This window comes from Dermacentor andersoni, chromosome 11 (assembly GCF_023375885.2).
Source record: "Dermacentor andersoni chromosome 11, qqDerAnde1_hic_scaffold, whole genome shotgun sequence".
Lineage (NCBI taxonomy): Eukaryota > Metazoa > Arthropoda > Arachnida > Ixodida > Ixodidae > Dermacentor > Dermacentor andersoni.
The window spans coordinates 66,278,779-66,304,697 of NC_092824.1; the positions used below are offsets into that span (position 1 = coordinate 66,278,779).

Here is a 25,919-nt window from a genome sequence, read left to right on the forward strand (position 1 = left end):
AAACAATACCAATTGCAGCGCCATCTGCACGGGTTTACCGGAAGTAGCCAGTGGCCGCCATTGGTTCGTGAACAGTCACGTGCGCTTGGCGTGCGTGATTCCCAACGCGGCTTGTTGAATCGACGTTTGTGGTGAACTGATCCATCTTCGTGCTCTCGTCTGGCGACTGTGATCCGTCGCCATGTCGGTAGACTACTGTGTCCCATTGCGCACGGTATTTGGTGGCCTTCTCAAGTCTGGGCAAAAAAGTAAGCGCTTTCTTGCTGTTTCGCACTTCCATCGCGCTCTTGAATAAGTAGATAGTGGTTTGCTTCAATCGCTAGACATGCAACCGACTGATTTAGAAGTCGTCTCGCGACGGCTTCACCGTGAAAATAATAGGCTTTACCCTTAAACCTGAAACCAGTCGCGGTTTATTGGGTGTTTGTTTGTGGGATGCGACAGTATGTTGACCGGGCGTTATCCGGACGTTATCCCACGGTTCCGGCCACTTGTCACACTGAGCACAGGGCTACATCGTCGTGCCACACCGTAAAAGAAACTGTTTTTTTCTTATCGTACAGCACGCGTGTAACATTCTTCAAGAGCGGTGACCATTTGTCGATTGACACAGCTACACGAATGTTTCTGCTGTAGAAACTTTTTTGCCATTACGTGTTGGCGGCGAAACGCATCTGCTTCGAGGCGTTCGCGGGCCGTCCTTTTCGCCGTGTGAAAACTAAGAAATCTAAACGTGCGTGCACCGGACTATGCCAGACTTACCCTCGCATTTCGACTGGCATCCGGATTACTGCATGTACCATGGAAACTGAAACTGCGTGTACCATACCAGCTGAAACACGAGCGGCGGAACGCGTGGCCGAGGCATGAGTGACAGTTACGACATGTCATTGACAGGCGCGCACATGAGGTTTGAGTGCTCCGTGCGATCATGCTCCCCCTATACTGCGATATCCGAAGGCGCCGTTTGCGCCCGTATAACAGTCATCTCTAGAAATAGATTCGCTCATCCAGTTTACTTGCAGGGTGCGATGGTGCTCGCAATGCATAATCCTACATTTTCGCTTCTGTTTCCTTTCATTTTTGTTTTCTCGCTTTCGAATAAAGGGTAACTAAGACAGAAACGTAAATATCGTAGTATAGGGCGAGCATCAACCTACAGCGCAGTCAGACTGGATGTGCGTGTCTGTAAATGGGGATGACTAGAGTGACTGTATAGTCTCCCGTCGGGGAACCTGTACAGTGATTTCTGCAGATGACTGGCCGACTGCGCGTACCATACCTTCAGTTATGCTTTGGCCACGCGCTCCGCTGTTCGCATTTTATTTGACGCCGATAGCACGTGCACTTACCTTTAACACGCGCAGTGCCTGCTCTGTGTGCAGCTGAAACGGAATATCGCATCGAGTTTTGCTCTAAAGTTATTGTAACTGCCTTGATGGAGACAGACAAACAAAAAGACCGATTACTTCTGTTGCCGTGAAGCCCTGCGCATATGTGCATTTGAAATAACTTGGTTTGAAAGAGGAGAAATTAGCAACTGTGCAACCATGGGCGTAAACCACAGTTGCACATGTTTGTCGAGTATTTGAAACCTTATCTGTGTTGCATTACATTGTTCTTTCTTTCTTTCTTTTTTTTTTCGAGAGAGAGCATCGTTGAGATAACAGTATGTTCCAACCATGACGGAAGTACTGTGACCGGGATATGACGCGAAAATTGGATTGCAGCCATCAGGCGAGCCAGTTCACAGTTTCGAAGGCCACCACGGTCTGCCCTCAGCATCACATTCCTCATAAAAACAATCTTGAGCTTGTAGGCGAGCTTCTCTGCCGGCCAGTCGCAGCTTCCATCGCTGATACGTGTCATGTCGTCTATAATGAAACCATCACCGAATACGGCGGCACGTTCGTTCTTTTTTCTTTTTGCTTTGGAAGCACGGTGCCTTTATGAAGGTAATGAGACCACCACTGGAAATTAAGAGCGCTAAGCTTCTACATCCATCACTTTAGATCAGAAAATCATATGTTGCACAGACGCGTCTGTAATAGGGGATATTCAAAAATGTAAAGCGCCATCTATTGACCTGCCGCAAAGCACCGCAGTTTAGTTTAGTTTATCGATTTCAAATACAGTACATTGCCTGGTAACACGTATAGAGAAAGAGGCCCCAAAGTGAAGCACTGTAAGGAGACCTCTATTTATAATGACGTTTAAAACATAAATATATGGTATCAGCTGTTCAAAGTAGTAAATATACAGAATTATCATTAGTAACATCAAAATACTGTTAGCACAGAAAGAAAGGTGCACCAGCAAAAGCGAAACATGGAAAAAGGTCCAGATTACAATTTATAATAAGAAATTGATATGTGCGTTTAGAAGTCATTTTCAGCGCTTTTAATGTGAACTGGTTAATCATTCCAAAATTTTACGGCGGGAAATCGAATTGCTTGTTTACCATAATTAGGACGACCCCTGGTCGAAAGACGATTATTTTTACTGGCAACTGTAGGTGTATTAGAACGAATGATCTGCACAGTGCCAATAATGACCACAGCGCGGTAAAACGAAACTGCTAGTTATATAGCACAGCTGCACGCATAGATGCTGCAGCTGTTGTCGTCTTTGTTCTGTAGTGTCCTCCCACTGCTGTTAGCCGCTATAGGCGAGAAAAGGGATCCGTGACGAAGCCGTAAAGAAAGCTATCGGGCTGCTTTTTTCAGTAATGGGCGAAAGAACGAAATGTCTGAAAGCATCGAATCCGCATGCTAAACAGTGGCCGCGACTCAGATATCGCGAATCAGATGCTGCCGATAGCAGGCGTAAGGGCATTTCACTTACACCTCTGATTTGACTACACAAGTGGTACAAGGACCTTTAGCACCTGTATCTGTCTTGTATCAAGAAAAAAACAACTAATAAATCAAATGAAATATCATTCTCATGTGTCTCTACTACGAGTAATAAAATGCACCCCCCTCCCTCCTTTCTGAAATAAAAGAAAGGAGTAGAAAAATTTTCTTGCGCTATCTTTCACAAAGTCAGCTTAATTTAAAATTCCGCTCAATTGCAACGCTAGCTGCTGCACAGAGAATAATTTGACAGCATATCTTTAGCGTACAACCACGCCGGTTCCTGTGTGTTTCTTACGTGAAGGCACTGTTCTTCTATAGCAATGCACTTTGAATTTCTTTACTCCTTTTAGACGAATGAGCAAAACGAGAACAAGGTGGAACCAGGAGCCAACATTTCGACAAAGGGACAAGGTTAAAGGCTATCGTCTTTATCGTGAGGAGAAGCGACATGTGTTTTTTTCACGATAAAGACGATCGTGAACTATTTTCTTTTTCGGAGAGGCGATTGTTCACAAAAGTGCTTCAGCAGTGGTCAGCTGTGTACGAGCGGCCAATCGGTGTCGCGTCATCGATGGGTCACATCGGAGCTGCCGGGAGTAGCATCAACATCGACTCTCTCTGCGACCTCATCCGATCAACGATGCGTGAAAAGCTACAAAGGATTCTCTGCCCGCCTCAGCCTGCTGCGGGATCCACATCCGGCCTCGTCAGGAACGAGGTACAGCATGCTCTGCAAGTCCCACTTGCCAGTGACGTCACGCCACCTGTGCCGACGGAGCTCCGGCGCGCATCATACGCGGAAGCTGCGAATCGTTATATTCCAGCTCCACTGCACTTCGTGCGCCCCACGCCTCACGATACACTTCCATCGGTGCAACCGATCCAGCACTTGGAGAATCGGCAACCGCTCCAAATGGAATAGGACGTCTGATGCGCACCGGACAGGCGACTGCTGTGCTATCACTGTGGCGGTGCCGGACATTTATACCACGAATGCCCGTATCGCAACCTTGGACTTCAGGGTTTTGCCGTCGACTCGCCAAGGCTAAGATCTGGCGAAACCAAGAACGATTGAAGAATACCTGTCTCAGCAGCGCACGCCGCTGCCCTGGCGGCGGCAGTCACGGTCACCGTTTTCGAGTCGATTTTCCCCGAATTTTCCCGGAGCTCCCCAGTGGCGGCGCAGGGGCGTCCGGCAAGCCCTAGACGAGAAAAGTAAAGACAGCGACCTTCGGGGGACGAGGCCGCTGACAGTCGACGCGAGCAAGGCCTGCCATCGACGCGCGCACGTACCAGCAGCGATTCGACGACGGCAGCAACTGAACTCGGACGCTGCCCTTATTTAGATGGTGGTGCCCTGTGGTGTTCGACGGTCACCATGAAGTCAGTGCGTTATTGGACACAGGGGCTGATTACTCAATCAGGGGCCGAAAACTAGCGACGCAACCTGAATAAAGTAATTACGCCTTGGCACGGAACACAAATTAGTACTGCCGGCGGACATGTCATCCTGCTTATACGCACACTCAGAGTTAACGTCTGTGAACGTGCGTTTCTCTACAGTTGCCTTGTACTTCGCAAATATTCCCGAGACCTCATCCTGGGTATCGACTTTCTATGGGAATATGGTGCTATTATCGACCTTCGGGAGCGCACCGTGACCTTCTCGACAGAGAGAGAGCAGCTGATCAGAACCGACGACAGCAATCTCGCCCTGTTTCACGTTTATGCCGATAGCATCGCGTTACCCCTGCGTTTGAGCGTCCTGGTCGATGTCGTCTGCGACAAGTTATCTGACCACGAGGCATTCGCTGATGACAACGTGTCGCTCTTGCTCACACGAGATATCTACGCGGCTCGCAGCCTCGTCACGCTTCGTGACGGACGTCCTACGCCGCTTGCGACGTATTTTAGCAAAGAGTACCGCCACCTTTCTTGTCGCACTGCGATCGTTTTCGCCTACCCCACGACGGACATTACTGAATGTTTTAGGTCTGCATCACTGGACAATGATTTCCAATCGAAACCCGAGGGCCGCGATTGCATCACTCGACAAGGTAGACCCTCCTGAAGCAACAACGCTTTGCGCTGCATGAATTGCTCATTCAATTCAGAGAATGTTTCGCCTCGTCCTCTAAGGTGCATCAGACGCCCATCACGAAACACCGAATCAATACGTATACCGACGTGTAGCCCGTAAGACAACAGCCTTGCCGAGTTTCGACCAAAGAGCTTGACGCGATGCATATGCAAGTCGAAGAGATGCTTCAGGACGATGTTATACAGCCTTAGAAAAGTCCCTGGTTATCGCCAGTCGTCCTCCTAAAGAAGAAAGACGGAACGCTACGTTTCTGCATTAACTACCGGAGGCTAAACAGCGTGACTAAAAAAGAAGTCTATCCACAGCCCCGCATCAATGACTTCCTAGACACACTGCGACGGGGGGCCAAGTATCTTTTATCTATAGATCTGAAGAGCAGGTACTGGCAGATTGAAGTCGATGAACGAGATTGCGAAAAAGCTGCCTTTGTTACACCGGATGGCCTGTATGAATTCAAAGTGCTCCCCCTTCGGCCTGTGCTCTGCGCCTGCGACATTTCAGAGAATGATGGACGCTGTCCTCACCGGTCTGACGTGACATATACTTACCTGGTTTATCTTGATGACGTCGTCGTGTTTTCGGCGACCTTTGATGAACACATGCATTGTCTGAAGACTGTGCTGGAAGCGCTCCGCGTCGCTAACCTCACGATGAAGCCAGAAAAATGCCACTTGGGTTATAAAGAACTTTATCGGCCATGCGGGCGCGGATGGCGTTCGGCCTGACCCTGAGAAGACCACTAGCCTCTGTTCCTGTTCCCCGTGACAAGAAGGCAGTCCGTCGCTTTCTGGAGCTCTGCGAGTGCTATCGCCGCTTCATCGCCAATTTTTCTACGACTGCCGAACCTCTGACTCGCCTCGCACGAGAAGATGTACCATTTGGCCGGAACGAAGAGCAGGACACGGCTTTCGCAGAGCTACGGGAGCTTTTGCACACAGCATCAGTTCTTGCTCACTCTGGCGAAGACGCTGATACTGAAGTTCATATCGACGCCAGCAACGTGGTTCTTGGCACCGTCCTGGTACAACACCAAGAGGGCACAGAGCGCATGACAGCTTACGCCAGCCGTACTCTTTCACGCGCAGAGGTGAACTACTCCACCTCGTAGAAAGAGTACTTCGCTGTAGTATGGACCACCATGAAGTTCCGGCCTTACCTCTACGCTCACCCCTTCGAAGTAGTGACCGACCATCATTCGTCATGCTGGTTGACCGAAATTCGGGACCCCTCAGGGGGACTCGCACGGTGGAGCCTTCGTCTGCAATTATTTCTAAATGAACCACAACAAAGTTTTCAAAGACGCGTTGTTCGTCTAAACAGATTAAGTGTTCTGATTTAATATCCCTTGAAGTTTTCTGACGCCGAGTAAAAAAAAAAAAGAAACTTACGAGAAGACAGCGCGATGTTCACTAGAATTGTCTTTGCAGGTTAGTACTGAAAAAAGAAAACGGCGAAATGCGAAAACAACCGTGTACTTAGATTTAAGTTCACGTTAAAGAACCCCAGGTGGTCTAAATTTCCGGAGTCCCCCACTACGGCGTGCCTCATAATCAGAAAGTGGTTTCGGCACGTAAAACCCCAAAAGGTTAAAAAAGAAAACGGGAATGTGCTTTGACATGTTAGTGTATAACCGTCCAGACGGACCATTTGTTATCGCCATTTATTCAGTGGAAAGGTAGGACGGCTCATCAAGGCTCATCGAAGTAGTGCAAGACTCAAACAGTGCACAGAAGGCGAGCAAGGAAAAATACGCACAATGCAATACGCTACATCGGAGGCGCGACGTACAAGAATATTATGCACCCTTTGGAGATAACAAACCGACCACCAGCGTAGTCGAACATGTCAGCTTCAGTTACGCTGGGGGCAGGCAGTGAGTCGACTCTCATTGCCGGTGGGTGTAGGTGGCCCAGGTTGGCAAACTGTCCGTGACAAGGCCAGGGCACGCGATCCAGTTTATACGAATGTACGGAGCCGTATCACTGAAGATGCGCCGTAGAGTCCAGCGGAGACCACGGGTTGCCCTGATATGGAGCTGTATGACCTCCAAGCAGTTATGGACTTCGTAATAAGTTTCCGCGTCACAGTCGACAAGCCTGAGGGCCCTTCTGTGTTTGCGTAGGCTTAGTCAGTAGTGGTCTCTAGGAGGCCAATCGCGACACAGACCCATTCACTAATCCAAGCCTAAGTCTCTAGTAATTATCGTTTGGTAGAACTGCACGTTCGCCAGCTTATGGCGTATAGATTGAAGAGATGAAAACTCTTCTAGCAGAATACGAATGTATTGGACTCTTACATTATAGTTCCTTGCATCTAACTTTATTCTTTTGTGGCAGAAGCTTTCCTAACCCTAACCCAGGGGAAGCGCAGTCGAAGTCTGCCGAAAACTAGGTGGGGTGATGAAATTAAGAAATTTGCGGGCGAGAGTTGGAATCAGCTAGCGCAAGACAGCGATAATTAGAGATCACAGGGAAAGAAAGGCCTTCGTCCTGCAGTGGACATAAAAATAGACTGCTGCTGCTGCCGATGACGATGAGACCGCCGCTGATAATTAAAAGGAAAACTGTGGCGAGCTCCTATTGCGGTTCTCTTGCGGTCGCTTCTTCACGTGTCGTGATGCCAACAAAGATTTGCACGTGACGTCACAAGCCTCAAAGCTGATGATTGGTTCATATACGGGGTACATAATGTCCAGTCCAGCTGCAAGTACGCCTTCGCCTTGCATTGGCACGTCCACTCGTTGCTTCGATTGCCCGTTTTCAACTGAAAGCAACTGATTTCGCCTCGTGTTGCGCATGCGCCCTGCGCGCACGCATGGAAAAGCGCGTGTCCGAAAAAACGCGAGCGAAAATGGACGGTGTTTCCAAGCAAGGAAATAACGGTAACGCGACGTCCTTGTTTGCGTAGTGTCCACATCTCTTCCGGTGAACGAACTCGCCGAAGGGGAGAGGCGGTGCACGGGTTATGGCGACGCTTTCTATAGATAGCAGATCTGGGCACTGTGCTTGATGACGCTTGATGACGCTTGATGACGATGCTGATGCTGATGATGATGCTTGATGACGAAAGCGGTGACGTCAAAATGAGCGCGGCTTACTCGGGAGCACTCCCCCATTAATTTTCATGACAGCCTGGCAAGGTAGCGTGGCGTCATGGAACGAAGCGCAGCGGCCGCGTGAATTCTCCTTGTATGTAGATTACACTGCTTTCTGATGGATGGCAGCTCAATCTTCTACATCGTTCCGCGTTTGTGCAGAACACAGTTAAAATCATCATTGCGTTCGTTAAAGGCTTGTTGCAGCAATCTAAACAACGACATTTTAAAAGCAAATACATACGTAGGCAAATAACTACAGACAGCGTTAATGGAGTATACGTATCCAGCAGACTACGTATTCCATGCAATGTGCAAGCGACCGGATGTGGCAACAAGGAAACACCCGCCCGGGAGTCATGCCGTGCAACCATAGGTTTGTCCGTTCCTTGAAGAATATGTCTGGCCTCAAGGCACGATGCACCGGTGGTGTTACCTGCTTGCCGCGAATTGTCACCAATTTGTGCTCGCGTATCAGTGGTTAGAAGAAAGTGCGTAGCGCGACAAGAAGCACGTAAGTTTGCTTCTCGAAATGTTCGGTGGGAATGGTGTATAAAATCCCTTCGAGTTTTGGCAAGGTGCGCATCCACCAAACAAGCCGGTACTGTAAATGATCGTTTGTGAGAGTGCGCGCTGTCGGTTCAGAATGGGACGGGCGCACGTCTACCGCACTTGCACGCGTGAATCTTTGTTGGCGACCACAGGTAAACTGCAGAAGAGCAGGGACACCGTTCCACGGGCACTGGAGGAGGCGTTTTTACATCAGAAAATTTGGTAACAGGTGCATCAGCTTTCCTTGGTTACTAAAAAATTTAATTACGGGGTTTTGCGTGCCAGAACCCCGATCTGATTATGAGGCATGCCGTAGTAAGGGGCTCCGGAATAACGAAGACCGCCTGGGCTTCTTTAACCGTGCTCCTTCATTGTCATAAGAGAGTTTAGTTTTCTCGGTGATAGGACGTGATAGTTTGGGTGTCAACCTGTCGGCCAGGTCTTTCGTTGCGTTGTTGCGCGCATTTCTGGGGTTATACGTAGTAAAACTGTCGGAAAAACTTTATCAGTATAGACACTCAGGATTCAGACAGTTGCTTTCCTGATGGATATTTCTACGGCAGAAACGCGCATGCGTACTCTGATCTCGTGCTGCGTGCGCGGTCCTATCAATTTAGCTTGCCACACGTTGAGATGAACATCCGAGGCTGACGCGCAAGAACAAACACGAGGTACGCACGTACTACGTGCCTCCAGGAATACTTTTAAGCCTCGTGTGTGGGCCTTGTGAAGGTTTTGCTACACGGGAAAATCGTACTGCTTGTGTCGGCCCATCCACAAGCACTGGCGTGCTTAGGTGGTCAGGGATTTTTTATCCAACGTTACCGGCAAGGACAACAGGTACTTTTGCGTTGCATTATTTTCACTGTGAATCGGAGCCCAACAAGCCCAATCTTCTGTGTTGTTAGCGCGAGTCAGTTGGCAAGTTATTGTGCGACTTGCAAATCCAGGCTGTCTTCGAGATCGTCCCTGGCTGTGGCTCCGGCTAAGAGGAAGTAGCCAACGTTGATGACGTAGAGCTCCCACTGATGCTTCACGTGTACCTGCGGTACGTAATTTTACGGCAATTTTTACGCTACGCGGTACAGCTAGTCAAACATGGCTCAGCACAAATTATCGGCAGCTTAATAGAATATTTCAAAATTTGCAATATTAACGATATGTTAATGTTAACTTCGCGTGGCCAAAGGGCCTTGCAATGCTGCAGATAAATGCTGCTGATGAAGAGACTTTTTTTTACGTTATGGAATAGGCCCTAAACATAATTAAGCACAGACAGAAGCGTGCGTCTGTTTTACATAAAGGAAGAAGTAGTGGGCAGATGAATTTTAATGCTTCCCTTAAACATTGTTGGCATCAGTCGTTCTCCTCGGCCGCGACAGAAATCTGCAAGGAACTGCCGAGTGCTTCCTGCGATGAAAATTCTACTGATGGATTTGAACGCACCGTTCACCTCTGCTACATCGTGCTATATAGTGGGCCTCTGATATTACGTTGTTTGTTTTTGCCGCGTGCACAAACTTTGTGTTTACGTGCGGGATAGTACACTGAGTTTATAGACATTGAATTTGTATACTGTGGCAGCGCTCACGAAAGGCAATTCTCGGCACGGACACTTCTTGGACCCGCGCGGCGTACTCATCGACCTGAGGTTCAGACACCTCTACTCGACCGAGAAATCGGCGTTGCAAGGGGGGCATCGTGCGATTGCGCTGAGGGAAAGCGCGGGTCATGGTGAGGAACTTCAGTCAGGAATATATAAGCGCTTGAACAACCGCACGAAGATCGCAGATATGGATGAAATTGAAGCAGTCGGTGATGCATTTGAACTCTCGGATTCTAGCGAACTTACAACAACAAAACACTGTCCGTGTTTCCGAAACAGCTTTCGATATTGATCCAAGTCTTTCCAGGCATAAGCAAGAGCAGCTCAAGGGTATCCGCATCAATACAAGAACTGCTTCTCGTCGTCATCAAGGATTTGGCAAACACGAGTTGCTGAGCCTCGCGTAATAGCCGTAAGATGTCCTCGACCACTCCGCCAGAGCCCCATGCCGAGTTCCGACGCGAGAACGTGAAGCTATCAGTTAACAAGTCGGCAAAATGCTGTGGGGCATAATCAAGCCATCGAAAAGCCTATGGGCGTCTCCTGTAGTCTTGGTGAAGAAAACGGGTGGAACTGTGCGTTTGTGCGTTGACTACCGACGCCCGCACAAAATCACGAAGAAGGACGTATAGCCTGTTCCACGGACAGACGACGCATTGAACCGACTCTGTAATACAAGGTATTTTTCATGGAATGGTCATATAATAGGCTAGTGACAAATTGAAGTCTATGAGAGGGATCGGCACAAAACCGCCTTTATTAAGTCAGACGGCAATCATCGTGTGAAGTGTCGCTCGTACATTCTCAAGCAACACGTACCTTGATTTTGCTGATAGCGCTACTTGTTGGATGCTCCGATAAGTTACCGTGAGAATTTTTTGTCTTACATTGCTTATGAACTTGTCCGTCTATTTGTGCATGACCCGCAGCAAACAGGTACTCATGAAAAAAGATTACCAAAGGCTGATGCGTGACATTCATTTTCTTGGCACATCTAGACTTGGCTACGAAAGAAATATCGGGACAAAGAACCATGGCGACCAGGACGGGCAACGGGGATCCAGAAGCCGTAGTCACTTGGAATCAAGGAGGACACAGACTCTTCCAAGAAGACATGGGGTGAGCCTTCCTCGAAGAGGCAGTGCTTGTGTCGAGTGAGCTCCTGAACGACAGTTCGCATTGTGGTGAACGCGGTTTAAATCGTGGATCCGGGATCTGTAGGAGGTGCGACGTAGTGCTAACGTCTTTCTCTCGAATTTACTGCTAAAGCGCCACTGAAAGTTTTACCTATTTATTAATTATTTACTTGCTTATTTATTTATCAAACATTGTTGAAAGTCTGAAGGCACTTTAGAAAGAATTGGGATACTATAGATGAACTACGAAGTGAGCCAATAAAGAATATCATGAGGGATCTTTCAAGACGATCTTGAAATTACCGGTGCCATTGAGGGCGTGCGGGAAGGTGTTCTCTAACACAAGGGGGTCATGTCATGATACGAATTAGTGAGGTTCGCAGACGTGCTTTGTAACGGTGGTCACTTTGAGATATGTAGTTCGCGAGTAGGAAAAAAAAACGATTGTCTTTTAAACACGATTGTGCTGATAAATATTATGAAAAAGGGACTTGAAGGTTTGCGCCTTGGACAAAGAATTATAAGAATACTGTTTAGACGGACTATAAGTAAAAATATTCAGTCGAGCTAGGCTGAAAAAAGTTCGCTCTATACTAACGTAATTCGCCAGTCACAGGGATAACAGACTTCTTGTACCCTTTGAAACGGGGAGAGGACAAATCGTCACCAAGCCTGCTTGAATTACTCAACTATGCTATCAATGCTTTTCCTCCTGGCGTTTCGCGTATACATCTCTTTAATCTTCTCTATCTACCTTGTACGTACCGCTGCCTATGCCTGTAATGTATTTGGTCGTATCAGTCTCTCCCCTGCCTTTTGTTCTCCCAACACTACCGTGAACGTCTCTTGCTTATCTAGACTACTGACCAGGTTTATGCTTTCGTCTAATTTGAATCCAAGAGCTTCTGGAAGCTGTACGTTACGTGCTGGTCTCGCGGGGGTGAATCCCTTCGCATTCCATTAGGATGTGCTGAGTGGCCTCCGGATTTTCGCTGCAGCATACACATGCCTCGACTGATTGCGAATATTTGCTCCGGTGTGTTTGCTAAGGAAAAGAGCGGTGTGGCGCCACCTATTGTGGACTAGGGTACCTCTCACGCGACGTCAGCATTGGCTGAATCACAGAAAGCGGCATAGAGAAAGGTCACGTGGCCATTACTGAACTAGCTCGTCTTGGCACGGGCGGACCAAATCGAGAAGCAGCAGCGGGACATTCGGCGTGAACTTCCCTGCGTAACAAAAGATGAGGCGTAGTCGAACAAGGAACGACGCTTTAAGCCAACGTTTCAACAAAGGGACTTGTAGCCAGTGAAGCAACTGCTTTCCTTATCAGCGTTCTTAGAGAGTTCTAGTTTAGGGGACGCAAGCGGCTTGCGTACGCAAGAACTAGGGGCGACGGTACTGCGCATGCGCAGACCCCTACGTCTGGATCTGCGCATGCGCAGTACCGTCGCCCCAAGCTCTTGCGTACGCAAGCCACTTGCGTCCCCTAAACTAGAACTCTCTATTATCTACGCGTAGCTCACTCTCCGCCACCTTCAGTGGGCGAGGAGGAGGATAAAAGGCCGGGGCTCTGGAGAGGGGACAATTGTTCGTGCGCCCTCCAAAGCGGTCAAATAATTTTGTACGCTCAGCAGCGGTGTGCTGTCGATATTGATTCTACCGAAATTCGCCCTAAAGCTCGTGCTTGTCGCTGTTGAGGCTACCACAAGTCCTTACGGAGACGGGGTTTCGGCGGCCTTCAACAGCGGCTGATTGGAGCACAAACCAAGTTGACCATCGCAGAGGGTTCGCACTGGAAGACGACATGACGTAAAAAAAAAAAAAAAAACAGAAGTTTAATACATAGTTGCGGGTGAGCGGTGCGCTCCAAGACAAAAAGTAGAGAAGCGTTCGGCGTGCGTGCTCCTGCAGAAGCGTTCGGCGTGCGTGGCCTGACCAGCGTGCGTGCTCGCTGGCCTTATACCCTACAACATTGCTCCCCGGTAGAGGGCCTTGTCAGCACACCGGTCAGGCCGCATAGAGGAATTCGGAGAGAAACCACTCACTGGCGCAGAGGGGTTGAACGTAGGAGAGAGGGGAGTGGGATTTGTACATGCCGCGCATAATTCCGTCGCACAAACCCGGCGGACAAGTCTTTTCATGTTGACGAGCGTGACGATTAGGCACGTCGAGTCTTGGCCTTAGGTCTTGGATTATGCGCGTCATTAGGCAGATTAGTCAGATTAGTCAGCCGGATTAGGCAGATTAGTCTTGGATTAGGCATGTCGAGACAGGCGTTTGGCCCATCCGTTCCATTCATCGCCGCACACAGTGGACCGTAACATCGCCTACATAACCATGCGGCTTGCTTAATTCCCCCCCCCCCCCCCCCCCCCCTCGTGTTGACGGCGTAAACTTGTGATGGCTTGTTGCGAAGGGCAGAATCAGTCGGTGATCATTGGCTGTGTCGTGAAAGGGACTTGGAAGCGGTTCTTGTAGCTAGAAAACAAAAACATATGTTCACGGAACAACTCGCCGTCGTGGCTTAGCGGCTATGACATTGCGCGGCTAAGCACGAGGTCGCGGGATCGAATCCCGGAATAGGCGGCTGCATTTCAGTGGGATCAAAATGGAAGAAAACACCCGTCTATCGTCAGCTGGGTGGACGCTAAAGAGCTTTAGGTAGTTGAAATTAATTCGAAGTCTCCACTACGGCGTGCCTCATCATCAGATCGTGGTTCTGGCACGTGAAAACCGAGGAATTTTTTTTTTACTCTTAACGTAACAAAAATATCCTTCTCTAAGTTTGCCCATAGTCGCAAGACATGGATCTGCAAGCGCGGTCCGGGGCTTGTTGTAAACACGGGAAAACAATCAAGACAGAGCAGTGACGAAAATCGCCTGAATCCCAAAGTTCGTTTCAGCATTTGCACGGTTACCCGCTCGGCTTAATTTCGTATTCTTGTTTACAGTGCCTGTTGTGAACAAATGCCCAGCGTGGCACCTCGCTCGAGGTCGCAGGATCAAATCCCGGCCGCTTGAATTTCGATGGCGGCGATATACAAAAGCGCTCGCGCACATAGATTTACGTGCAGGTTAAACAATCCGATAGACAAATTATTCCGGAGTCACGCGCTACGGCTTGCCTCACATTGAAATCGGGTTGTTAATTAGCACGTAAATCCCCAGAATTATTTTTGTGTGTGTGGGAGGACCCGCAACTGCACTACTACAAGGCAATACTTAGTTTCCCAATTTCTCTTAAACTCACTCGTCACGCTTAAGGAGGTCCTGTCTGCCGCTCCTTTTTGAACTTCTCTCTAAACACATGAGAACGAATAAGTAATTTCTCTCAGCCACTACTCCACCAATTTCGACAAGGGTTCTTGCATTCAAAGGCTAGAATCTAGTCGCTGGTGGAAGCAGATTTTTTTGTTTAGGTTATCAAAAAAAAAAAAACTACTGCCCCTTCCAGTCCGTGAAGATGGTCGAACAATGAAGGTGTGTTAATTACACCGAGCGTTGCGCCACGCAATTAAAACTTTGGAAGCAATCTATATTGTAAGTCTTTTGTTTCACCATGACATCACCTCATTTTCGCTTTTGCGGTAAGCGTCCTCTTCCTCAGGAGTACGCACTACTCGTGGTCTTCCGGTAGTTGTAGCTGGGGTGGAACGTGCGGAACCACCAATCCAAATCTCCGTATATTGGGCGCAAGGCCCACCGCTGCAGATCCGAGCGCTGCAATCGTTTTGACGTTTGGTTGGGCTGGTTTGACGGTTGTCGTCTTTGTGTTTCTTAACGAGGTTACGCACACGTTGGGCTGCGAAGGTGAGAACGAAGTCAGTGCCGGTATGCCCACAGTCCGCCGTTGTCGCTTGCATTCGATGTCTCGAGTTATCTCGGTGGTATGGTTAGCAGCATCCGCCCGGCATTGCCGCTTGCGATTCTTCAAGATTATATTGCTTCAAAAGTACACCTATCCGTCACGTAAGACAATGAATGGCTCATGCCCTCTTAAGCAATGGCTCATGCCCGCTTAAGCAACGGCTCATACCCCCTTAAGCAATGGCTCATACACCCTTAAACGCGGCCTCCCCATTACGACGACAGAAGAGGAAACTTCTACGCTGGAATGACGAGCGGCAACGGAGCCAGCTGTGGAGTATGAGGCAACAGAGTGTTGCGACTCGATGTGGCGTTTGGGCCAGGAATCCACCAAGTCCATCGATCAGTACGGCCGGTAGTAGGAATGAAGGAAAAAGGGGGTTCATTTTACCTTAGTTAAGCTGGCTCCAGATACGGAAGCCCACTCCGCATAGGAGCATCTTAAGAGGAAGCTTTAGCTCGGGCCCAACTCCGACGCGGCCTATTCAAATACATGTAAAACGCAAAAACGCTTTTATTAGATAACCTTGGGACCGATTTTAATGAAGTTTGTTGCGTTTGAGAGAGAAAGTTAAATTCTAGTGACTGTTGGAAGCGGAATTTCGATTTAGGTCCTGGATCTTCTTAAAAGAATTTTCACAAATTCGGAAGTTCGAAAAGAATAGAAGAACGAAGCTTACAAATTCATAACTCTGCATCAAAAACAGATATCGCGGTTTTGTAAACGGCATCCATTAGACCATTGAAAGCGGACAAATCTGATATGTCATTTTATATCTTACGTGAATTTGTTACGTTGTTTACAAAGGTTCTGCAAAAGCTGTATTTCCATATTACTAAATTTTTTTAGATTCATGTATAGCATATCAATTTTGTCCGCTTTAGATGTACTATTAGATGCAATTCAAAGAATTGTATTATCGTTTTTAGTTTTAGAGTTACAGAGTTGTAAACTTGATAGTTTCTTTTTTTTTAATTTGCAATATTTGTCAATATTTAATAAAAAATTAAGGACCTAAATCAAAAATTCGAAACCAACAGTCACTAGATTTTAAGTCAAATTTGGTGCAGTGGTTGCCGAGAAAAACGAATTCTCCTTTTACATGTATTTAGATAGGAGCACCCGAGCTAAAGCTTCCTCGAAAAGACCTCCACTTATAATCCCGCCGTCTTCCCAAGGCAACTAGACTAGGGAATCTGATGACTGTATCTCCACCAATCATAATAGTCGAATCGGTAGCAATACCAGGCTCATGATGTCGCATCGTTCCACAGCGCTCCACCTCCGATGGTGCTAAATATGTAGGCCCTGATGAACAGTTGGGGTTGCCTCGTGGTAATCGTCTAATTAAGGCCCTCGGTGGTGTTGAGACGTAACAAGAGTCAGACGTCAGTGACGGCGATTTCGTTCGAAACCGGAAACTGGGACTGCGTAAGTCCGGCTTCAAACCGGAAGACAAGGGGAAGAGCGCGGAGGGTACACGTTCTCAGTACGTGTTTCGGCGAGAACTGGTATGGAAGAGCCCCACGCCTGGCCACCGAGACGGAATGTATTGTTGCAGTTCAGTAGCGTTTGCTATACAGCCGAGCCTTCGCAGAGGAGTAGATTGTTTTGGTGGCGCGCGAGTTCTCGTAGCTCGTGGGCGAAGAATTCGGTTGCTATGTGTAACCACTGCACCACTGACACCTTGCTTGCTAATCGTCTGGAAGTCGCCAATCACCTACAAAGTATGGATGCGCCACCAATATTTTTTTTTTCTGCTAGGTGTCCCTGCAAGGAGGAAGAGGCAGGGTAACTCACCAGCTGTGGGCAGTTGATCCTGCCCTTATATGAGAGGAAAAGAGGGAAAACGGAAAAAACGGACATGGACATTTTGAAAGCTTACTGCTCCTAATGAATCAGTCAGAACCGAGAACTTAGTAAAGTATGTAATGTACTTGTTTACTGGAAAAGTAGAGCAAATGAGTTGATTCAATGGTTGCAGAAATAATAAAAAAGTATACGTCGTTTTTCGGCTTCGAACACCGTAGTGTTCCGTTTTTGCCTTATGGAATACAGCGTAACAATTTCTAGAAGAATTCAGCATTGGAAAAGCTCGATCGCGCTCGATTTTTGTCCCCAAGAAGTTCTTGCTTGCAATGAAGGCATTATGCCAGAAAAAAAAAAAAAACGAGTACGCATGGCAGTAGCGTTCCCCTACCGCTTTTAACCTAAACGAAAACTTGCTACTTTTCACCATTTCTCAGCACGGAATTAATGCGCCTTATGAATTGCTATTGCACAGTGGCGAGTGAACACCTTTGCTGTTCTTTGGGGCCATATAGATATGACTGACAACGGAAGCGCCACTTACCCGCCTCTGCTGTCAAGCAGCAGCACCAATCACTCAAAGCCCAGCACAAGCCGTGCTGGCATGGATGAAGCGTCCGCCATTTTGGACGAGGACACGAGGTGAGGCCAACTTTGAAAAAGTTCATTTGCACGAAGCCAATCAGAGACGGCACGGAGTGCTGCCTGTGGTGAAATTATGCAGGGGGGCGGGGGGGATCTTGCTGGAGAGGGCACCTCTGATTCCTTAAACGGCCACTCTATCAACTGTTGTTTTGAGCATGCGGCAGAGGGAGCTGGTATTAGCATGCTGTCATGTGCAGCACACTCGTAACTCGTACGATTGTCACGTATTCGCGAATGCTTTACCTGTTGCGTGCTCCTTATGCTTTACCAATTAGACCGTTGACTGCCCAGTGACATAAGTTGGCATGCAAGAGGTTAGCCAAGGACAAACAGGCAAGGCGCAAAGGAGGTTCTCGAAGAATAGTAATCGCTATAAAAAAAAGAAAGATAAAATTCGCGCAAGGAACTTCACTGTGACTGTAGCCTTGTGTGGATGCCCCAAATGATAGTGTTACAGAAAATACTTAATCAAATATTGCAAAGCAGATATTCGACTAACCTAGCTCCTTCTCTGGTTTCAATATCATCGGATGGATAAACGTAAGTAGTCCATCAATTCCATTTTACTACAAGTGCGGCTTAGAAGGGGCACGACAGCGTATTTTGGTGTATGGAATATCCAATTGCCGAGACAGACACCACCGCTTATTCGTTCAAGAACAAAAATGGGAGCCTAGAAACGCTGCCAGCGACAATTTGTTCTAGGAAAATGTTGGTCTTCAAACTAAAAAAATAAAATAAATGAAATCTTTGTTGTTCGAGGTATGGCGCTAAAAACTTGCGCAGGTATGAATTGCTGTGTGGTTATTTTGAGTACGAGGTCTATTTTCTTGTTTTTTATGGATTGCTTCTAATTATGCAAGTTTCTTTTAAATAAGTGTCTGCAAATTTTTTTTCGAAACGTCAATACCTTACATTCTCCTAAAGAGGGTATCAATGGCTTCCGTTCGATTCAGTAATTGTCTTTAGAACAACGGTTCCGATACTTGCAGTTACGCTCCGGAGCAACAGTATGTATTTTTTCCAACTCGAAATTCTGGCAAGTCTTGCAGTAGGCTCGGCAAATCAGTGCAGTTGGTCCTACGGAGCTGGAAAGCCACCGCCTCTGCTGCTTCCGCACTCCGTACTTCTTGCCTCTGGCGCAGGTGGTCCTGCTCTTTCCTCCTCTCCCTCTAGCGTGTCCATTTCTCTCCCGTCTTTCTATCGGTTCCTTGGGGTGCGAGCTCTCTTCTTTATTTTATCTTTCTATTTTTTTTCGCGTTCGCTCTCTCTCTTTCTCTCTCCCTCCCTAATTTACCAGAAAATTGGAGGGGCTTTCATGTGTGCATCAGCTCCATGGCTGCCGCCTTCGGTTTGTCGCGCGGGTCAATGACTTCATAGGCGGAACACAATACAAGGTGTCTAGAAGGCAACCGGAGAGGGGAATCTATCATTTTTTGCGTGAGGGTGTAAGCAGCCTGATGAACGCAACGGAATTAATTTTCGTCCTCAGGTTCCCGATGACATTGTCAGGAATCGCAACCGTTTTCTTACCGTGTTTAAAGGGACACTAAAGGGAAGTATTAGGTAAAGCTAGATGAATGTTAAGCATTCTCTTATTGGGAATTTGTTTTTCTTTAAGAGAGAAAAATCAGGAAACTGAAAAAAAAAAGAAGACGGTGAGGCGCTTCCTGTTGAGGACTGCGGTACATGTTCCGTAACGTCGGCGCTAGGTGCATAGAGTTTCCCTCTATAACACCTAGAGGGAAATCTGGCGCCACCGTCTATGGGGATTTCCTAAGGGGCGCTGTGCCGTCATGGGAATGACAGTATATGTATGGTGTGTGGAATGGGGCAGTGTATCGTCTGCACGGAAAAACAATGGGAGAACTGGGGACGCTTCTGCGATGACGCCACCAGTAGGGCGCTGCGATCGGCCGGCGTGCCTAGCACGCGAAATTTAAACATCTTGTGGAAAAACACAACGGAAATTCTTATAACTTGCGAAAAATAAAATAGAAACTGTTAATACATCAATAACGCCGTCTATGCTTGCACGTTACTGACCACAGATCATGCAGTGCTCCTGATCGTCTGCTCAGCCAATGGCTCAGCGTTTCGGTTGCCGAAGACACACACTCGTCTGCTCGTTCCGTTCGGTAAGCACGCATATGTTTTTAGTATTTCGAAAGACACAAGGATGAAAAGTGGGGAAAGAGCACCTGCACTGTGCTTGGTCGGTTGCACGGGATTCCTTTCGTTTTGTATCAGCCAGAAAAGCGGACGCCAGCTTTCACTGAAGAAAAAATAAATACTGTTGTGTGACGAATGCAGCCGCTAACGTTTAGATATTTCGCTCCATAAAAGGGCGCCGAAGGGCAAGAATATAGCCAATGCTCTCAATGTGCCCGATCTGAAGCAGCCCGGATTCATATCATTCATATCCTACTATGATTCATGATGATTCATATTCTACTAAAACTGCACGTGAAAAGCTGTTTTAGCTTTATTATTACACAAAGACATGTTTTGTTTAACTATGAGAACTTGTTGTTGCATGTACAATTATATGAAACGTAAAAAGTATCAGCGGGCCGCTAAAGTTGGAGGACAGACGACAAGATTCGCGCTAGCTTCGAAACAGTTTGTTCTTGCTTTTCTTCGCTTGGTTATACATTGTAGGTGAGTAAACCTCACTGGAAGATTTATTATGCGTGAATGGAACCATTTTATGAAGATTTTACTTTAAGAATGCGTTATTTGTGTAACCAAATCCGCGTTCTAGACGAAGCCTCTTACAACACCAACCAACACAAGCCTCACAGACACATATACCGTCATTCCCAGGACGGCACGGCGCCCCTTAAGAAACTCCCATAGACGGTGGCGCGAGATTTCCCTCTAGGTGTTATAGTGAGAAACTCTATGGCTGATTCTTACGGGAGATCGCGTGGAAATGACGTCACTCATCCGCTTTTGCGCGAGCGATTAAAGTGAGGAGCAGCCGCCGTACCTTCAACGGCAATATTCTACACAGTAAAATGACGTATTGGCACGCGGGAAACGATGAGAGAATTCTAGGCGAATAATTTATTGATCTAGGTCGACTCAATATCTTCTTCCAGTGTCACTTTAAAAAAGTGTCGTACGACTCCTTTAACATCAGGTCGCCGCCTAAAAGGACTCTGGTTATAGATTAGACAGTGAGTGACATTGGGGCATATGGGTCCGCGGAATATATCTGGCGTTAATAGCACCTGCTTATGCCAGCTTTGTCGCACCCGTAAGTTGTGTAAGTAGTGTTTATTTAAGGAAAAAATGAGCACAATAATTTTATTATGTAGTAGGCACTCATAAAAGAGAATTATTTTTACTGCGATATTAGTTGTATAGGGACACTCAAGGCGCCCTCAAATCGGTGCCATGACCATGCTTTCCCGGGTAAGCCTACACGTGTTTTGCATTTACCAACCGCAGCAGCTGCAGCAGCACCATCAGTAGCAACGACGAGTCAAAGTCCAGTACATGTATGGCGGGCATGGAGGAAGCAGTGGCCATCTTGGAAGACGACGCGAGGTGAGCACTGCTAACGATATGTTTCGTTAAATAAAATTCCTATAAATCGCATGCAGAAGAAAAAAGGTCAACCCATCGCGCGATAACATTTGCCGAGGCAATCTCCTCTTTGGTACGGGAGTGGTGCTGAGTGAAATATTCTGGTTTTATTTTGTGGCCGTGCAGAGAAGGTCAGAACCTATTATTTGCAGCGCAAGTTAAACATGATGAAGTTATATATAGAGTATGTACTGCGGCACTCAAGTCATAGACTTGCCGCCTTGTCTGATACTACAAGAATATTTCGGTTAAAGGAGCCCTGGAACGCGCTTTGAACATGTTAAGAAAACGTTGCCGAATTAGTAACGAGGTTCCTGTGAACATGTGAACCAAATGTTACTGCACTGCATGCCGCTGGAAATTCACAATCTCGTGCCAAAAGAACTGAGCAGACGCAATTGCTCTCGCATCCACGATGTCGTCATCGGAAGCTGATCGCAATCAGTTGGTCGACCAACGCTATTGGCTGATTTGGTGATCGCGAGAACAATCTCGGTAATGCATAATTGCTAATTTTGAGTTCAGTAAATAAAAAAAAAAACGTATATGCGTGCGATCTCAAAAAAAAAAAAGGCAGAAAAATAATTTCACGTTTGCACAACGCGTAGCTGCGTCTGCTGCGCGTAGCCGTCTGCGACGGCAGCGACGTGCTCCGTGGCGTACTCTACCGTGGCTACCACGAGGTGGCGCGACGAGTCAACTTTTGGCCCTCTTGGCTTCTCCGCTGTATAGCTTCCGGCGCGCTAGCGGAGACAAAGAGAGAGAGAGAGAAAGGCGGCTATCTGTGCGATAACTCCACGTATAGTTGAAGAATTAAAAAAAAAAAACATTGCGGCATGATTTTCGTGGGACGACTTACTTTAACAGCGAGTCCGTTCGATAATCAGTTTGAAAAGTGTTTCGAGGCGCCTTTAACATATTGCTTGTTACGTAACACATATATTGAAGTTTTTGTCTCAATAAATGAGCATTAGTCGTTTTGTTATCATTATTCATCACTTGAGTTCATTGCTCTACATTAATGAACATAACAAACTCGCCAGAGGCTTGCACCTAGCTTCTGCAGTTGAGAGTGAATACGCGTGCTTGATTGGAAATTTACCGAGCTAGGTTAAGCTTAGGCTATGTTCTATATTGCGACTGACTTTGCAAAAAGAGTGACACTTGCTTGCGATATGTATGTCTCGTAATGCTGATAGCAGTTTACACTAAATTAGGAGAACCATATTTAAGTAGTAGCCTTCATTTAGGACCGTACAATTCTATTTAAAGCCACTATTGCTACGCGTGACGGCGCTCGTTTATTCATTTGTTTAACTTGGTAATTTATTTATCTGGTTATTCATATATGTATATATTACGTAATACAGTCTAGTTACTGTTCAAGCAGGTGGGGCTGCAAAATATCTAAAAGGTAGCAACAGGTGGGTTAAAGCAGGACATAAAATTTTATGAGTCCCGTCAACAATAACAGAAATAAATATAAGTACACAACTGCATAGCACATCAGCGGTAAAAGTAATAGGGGCAAATTTTAATAAATTTGCAAATTCGCTTGTTTCACGGACAGCACAGAAATTCGATCCGGGAAGTGTTTCTTCGCAATTGTAATGTAGGGATGGAGTTATGGTACATGATGTTCGACGGGGACAGTTTCACCGAAGGTTACCAGAAATGACGTGAACTGTGCACTGCCTCGTAATTTGTAATTTATAATTATCGTTAACGCGGAAGAGGTTCTAAAGAACGAAGACGGTCTTCCCATTGGGGGGCGAAACAGTCATTTTTAAATATAGAACATACCACTTCCGTGGGCACCCCCATCTCATGACTACATCCTCAAAATTCTTAGTTTTCGACTCGAAGATGTCCGAATATTCTCAACGCTTTAACCAGGCAAGCTTCTCAGTAAGACAATCCCACATATTTGTACTCGCCTACTTATTTTACATGTCGGCTATGTTTCACGTACTAGGCGAACAGTAAGAATTCCGTCCTATTCGCGACTCGAAGGAGGACCGTTTTTTTTTTCTCAGGGTTAGGCGTCGTACAGCGCCAACTGCACTAGTCTTCGATTACTGCTTAACGAGAGCCCAAATCGAGCGATAGACACAAATGCACGAAGTTATCACTGAAGTCAAATGAGATTAGTTCGCCCAGCTCTCTAATTAACGAAAGCGCGTCGCAATCTGCCGGAACAGCAGTCGGTGCGCCATTTTAAACCGTTTTGTCGGGCTGTACTTGCAGGAACGTTACCGGAACCGGGGAAAAGGAACGGCAAGAGTTCGGCAGTGACGTCTGCAGTGGCAAAGCCTACAGCAGACAGGATGCCTCGCGCAAGAACGCTGTCCAGCAAACGGAAGATAAAGCCCGCGTTACCGGAGCACGCGTTCAGCCCCCCGCGAAGAAGTCCAACTCCGCGGGACAGCGCCGAAAGCGCGCGCGCCACAAACGCTCCACAAAGTCGCGCGCCACCAACGCTCCACAAAGTCACGTGGCACCAACGCTCCGCAAAGTCGCGTGCCACAAACGCTCCACAACGTCACGTGCCGCAAACGCTCCGCAAAGTCACGTGACACCAACGCTCCACGAAGTCACGTGCCACGAACGCTCCGCAGAGTCACGTGCCGCAAACGCTCGACAAAGTCACGTGGCACCAACGCTCCGCAAAGTCGCGTGCCACAAACGCTCCACAACGTCACGTGCCGCAAACGCTCCGCAAAGTCACGTGACACCAACGCTCCACGAAGTCACGTGCCACGAACGCTCCGCAGAGTCACGTGCCGCAAACGCTCCGCAAAGTCACGTGCCACGAACGCTCCACAAATGCGAGACGTGCCCAAAGTCGTTCGCGCGAGCCGCCAACCTTCGGGCGCACCAACGCGCCCACGCCGGCGAGAAACCGTACAAATGCGACGCGTGCGGCAAGTCGTTCACGCAGAAGGCCAACCTCAGCGCGCACCACCGCACGCACACGGGCGAGAAACCGTACCTGTGCGAAGTGTGCGGCAATTCCTTCCGGCAGATGGCGACACTTAACGTGCACCGACGCACACATACGGGCGAGAAACCGTACAGTTGCCAAGCGTGCGGTAAGTCCTTCACGCAGAGGGCGAATCTGAACGCGCATCGATGCGCGCCCTGGAGCCGGACGTCCCACGCGGGCCAGAAATTCGCCGAATCGTTCGAATGCGAGCGAGACCTCGGTGACTGGCTCGACCTGCCTACGGGCGCTGGAGCTTCCGCTCGCGAAATGTGCAACGAATCTTTTTCGGACACCCCAAGTCTTGGACTTGACCGTAGTAGCCACGCCGAGGAAATGCCGTACCAGTGCGATTACTGCGAAGCGTTTTTCGCAGACAGGTCGGCCCTCGACAGACATATGTGCCAGAAATTCGCGTGCGTTCTGTGCGGAGCGTTTTTTCCGGACACGGATCAACTGATCGCTCACCTCAAGGCGCACTGAAGTGTTCGGCGCTCGCAGCGTGACTGGCACACGGACTAAGCGGACTCGCTGCCAGACAAAGTCTAATTAGTGAGCTGCAAGTGCTTTGTGTAATTAGAGCGTCGAAACAAATGTACGTCGAGGGTTCTTGATTCCTCGTTCAGTGATATAAGTTTTCTCGGCAAGCGTTTTCACAGTGTTCTAGTAAGGAACGTTTATTACACTTTTCCACCCTGCAGTGTCAATAAAAAAGAACGTTTGCTGCCATAAAGTATTTTTCTAAGGCAATGGCGTGTTTTCTAGCAGAATAGGTGTGAAGCTCCACCAAATATTGAGGTACTTGGGGGCAGGTTGCGTACGAGAGAAAGTACTTGGAGATACTCTTGCGATAATATTTAGCCGCAGAGTATGCAAAACATTTCTTCTTTATTGTAATTTTGTTCGATGTATTGAGCTTTTTCTTTCTGATTGCCGAGATGCATGTGAGTCAGTCTTTAGCTCGTTTACTGATGCAGAAGGTTTTTTTATTTCTGCGCCCCAAACTGGGAGCTGATGACATTGCATGGTGATACTGCATTAGGTTCAAATCATTGTAGTTTCACTGTACTGTATAATCTACTGCAAATTTTTTTTTATTTAACATTGCTTTGACTTAGCGAAACCTTTGGCAGTCTTAAAGAGCATTTTTTTTTCCCACTGGGAAGTCGTGTGTTTTGACTCTCACTTTTCTGCTGTTAGAGCTGTAGAATCCTTTTAGCCTTATGTGAAAAACATATTCGTGCGAGCAATGATTAGGCAAGTAACGTATGGTGCTTAGGTGTATGAATGATTAAGCCTTGACGGAATTTCAGTCGATAAATAAAGGCAAAAGCTTCTTATGGAACATGCAAGACGTCTGTGTCGACTCGCACTGCCCTACTTGAAGATATGCAATCTTTTTTTTTTTTTAGTCCAATGTGACAAGGGAGAGTTGCAGTGAGGATAGCTGTACTTTGTTCTGCCTGCTGCACCCCATACTGGAATGGGGTGAACGCGTTGGATGAAGTAATAAGCCCGGCAACAACATTGTGCTTGGATGCGCTAATCATTACGTTGGCGTTACCACTAGTACATAAAGAAAAGACAAAAAGGGCTACCGTCTTCGCCGAATAGTCACAGTTAAATATTATCCTACGGCGCGAAAGGTGCCTGGCAAGTGCCCATTCTAA

General features: G+C 47.5%; 1 protein-coding gene across 2 annotated transcripts; it reads left to right on the forward strand.

Moving 5' to 3' along the window:
- On the forward strand, window positions 1-25,814 carry LOC126518364 (uncharacterized). 2 transcript variants are annotated; one of them, XM_055064540.2, is made up of 6 exons: window positions 9,243-9,445; window positions 9,556-9,653; window positions 11,210-11,330; window positions 17,543-17,669; window positions 21,129-21,227; window positions 23,514-25,814. In XM_055064540.2, exons 4-6 carry the CDS (start codon window positions 17,545-17,547, stop codon window positions 24,730-24,732), a joined length of 1,443 nt encoding a protein of 480 aa, XP_054920515.2. In that variant the 5' UTR covers window positions 9,243-9,445; window positions 9,556-9,653; window positions 11,210-11,330; window positions 17,543-17,544; the 3' UTR covers window positions 24,733-25,814. The 2 variants fall into 2 exon arrangements, with proteins under 2 accessions (XP_054920516.2, XP_054920515.2); XM_055064541.2 differs by lacking the exons at window positions 9,243-9,445; window positions 9,556-9,653 and adding an exon at window positions 1-248.
- Window positions 25,815-25,919: the final 105 nt, after the last annotated feature.

Excerpts from the sequence above, each read along its gene's own strand:
- LOC126518364 (XM_055064541.2), top strand. The coding sequence starts at position 17,545 with ATGACTGACAACGGAAGCGCCACTTACCCGCCTCTGCTGTCAAGCAGC. Across the intron at positions 17,670-21,128 it reads ATTTTGGACGAGGACACGAG|CAGCTGCAGCAGCACCATCA; the intron begins GTGAGGCCAACT and ends TACCAACCGCAG. Across the intron at positions 21,228-23,513 it reads ATCTTGGAAGACGACGCGAG|GAACGTTACCGGAACCGGGG; the intron begins GTGAGCACTGCT and ends CTGTACTTGCAG.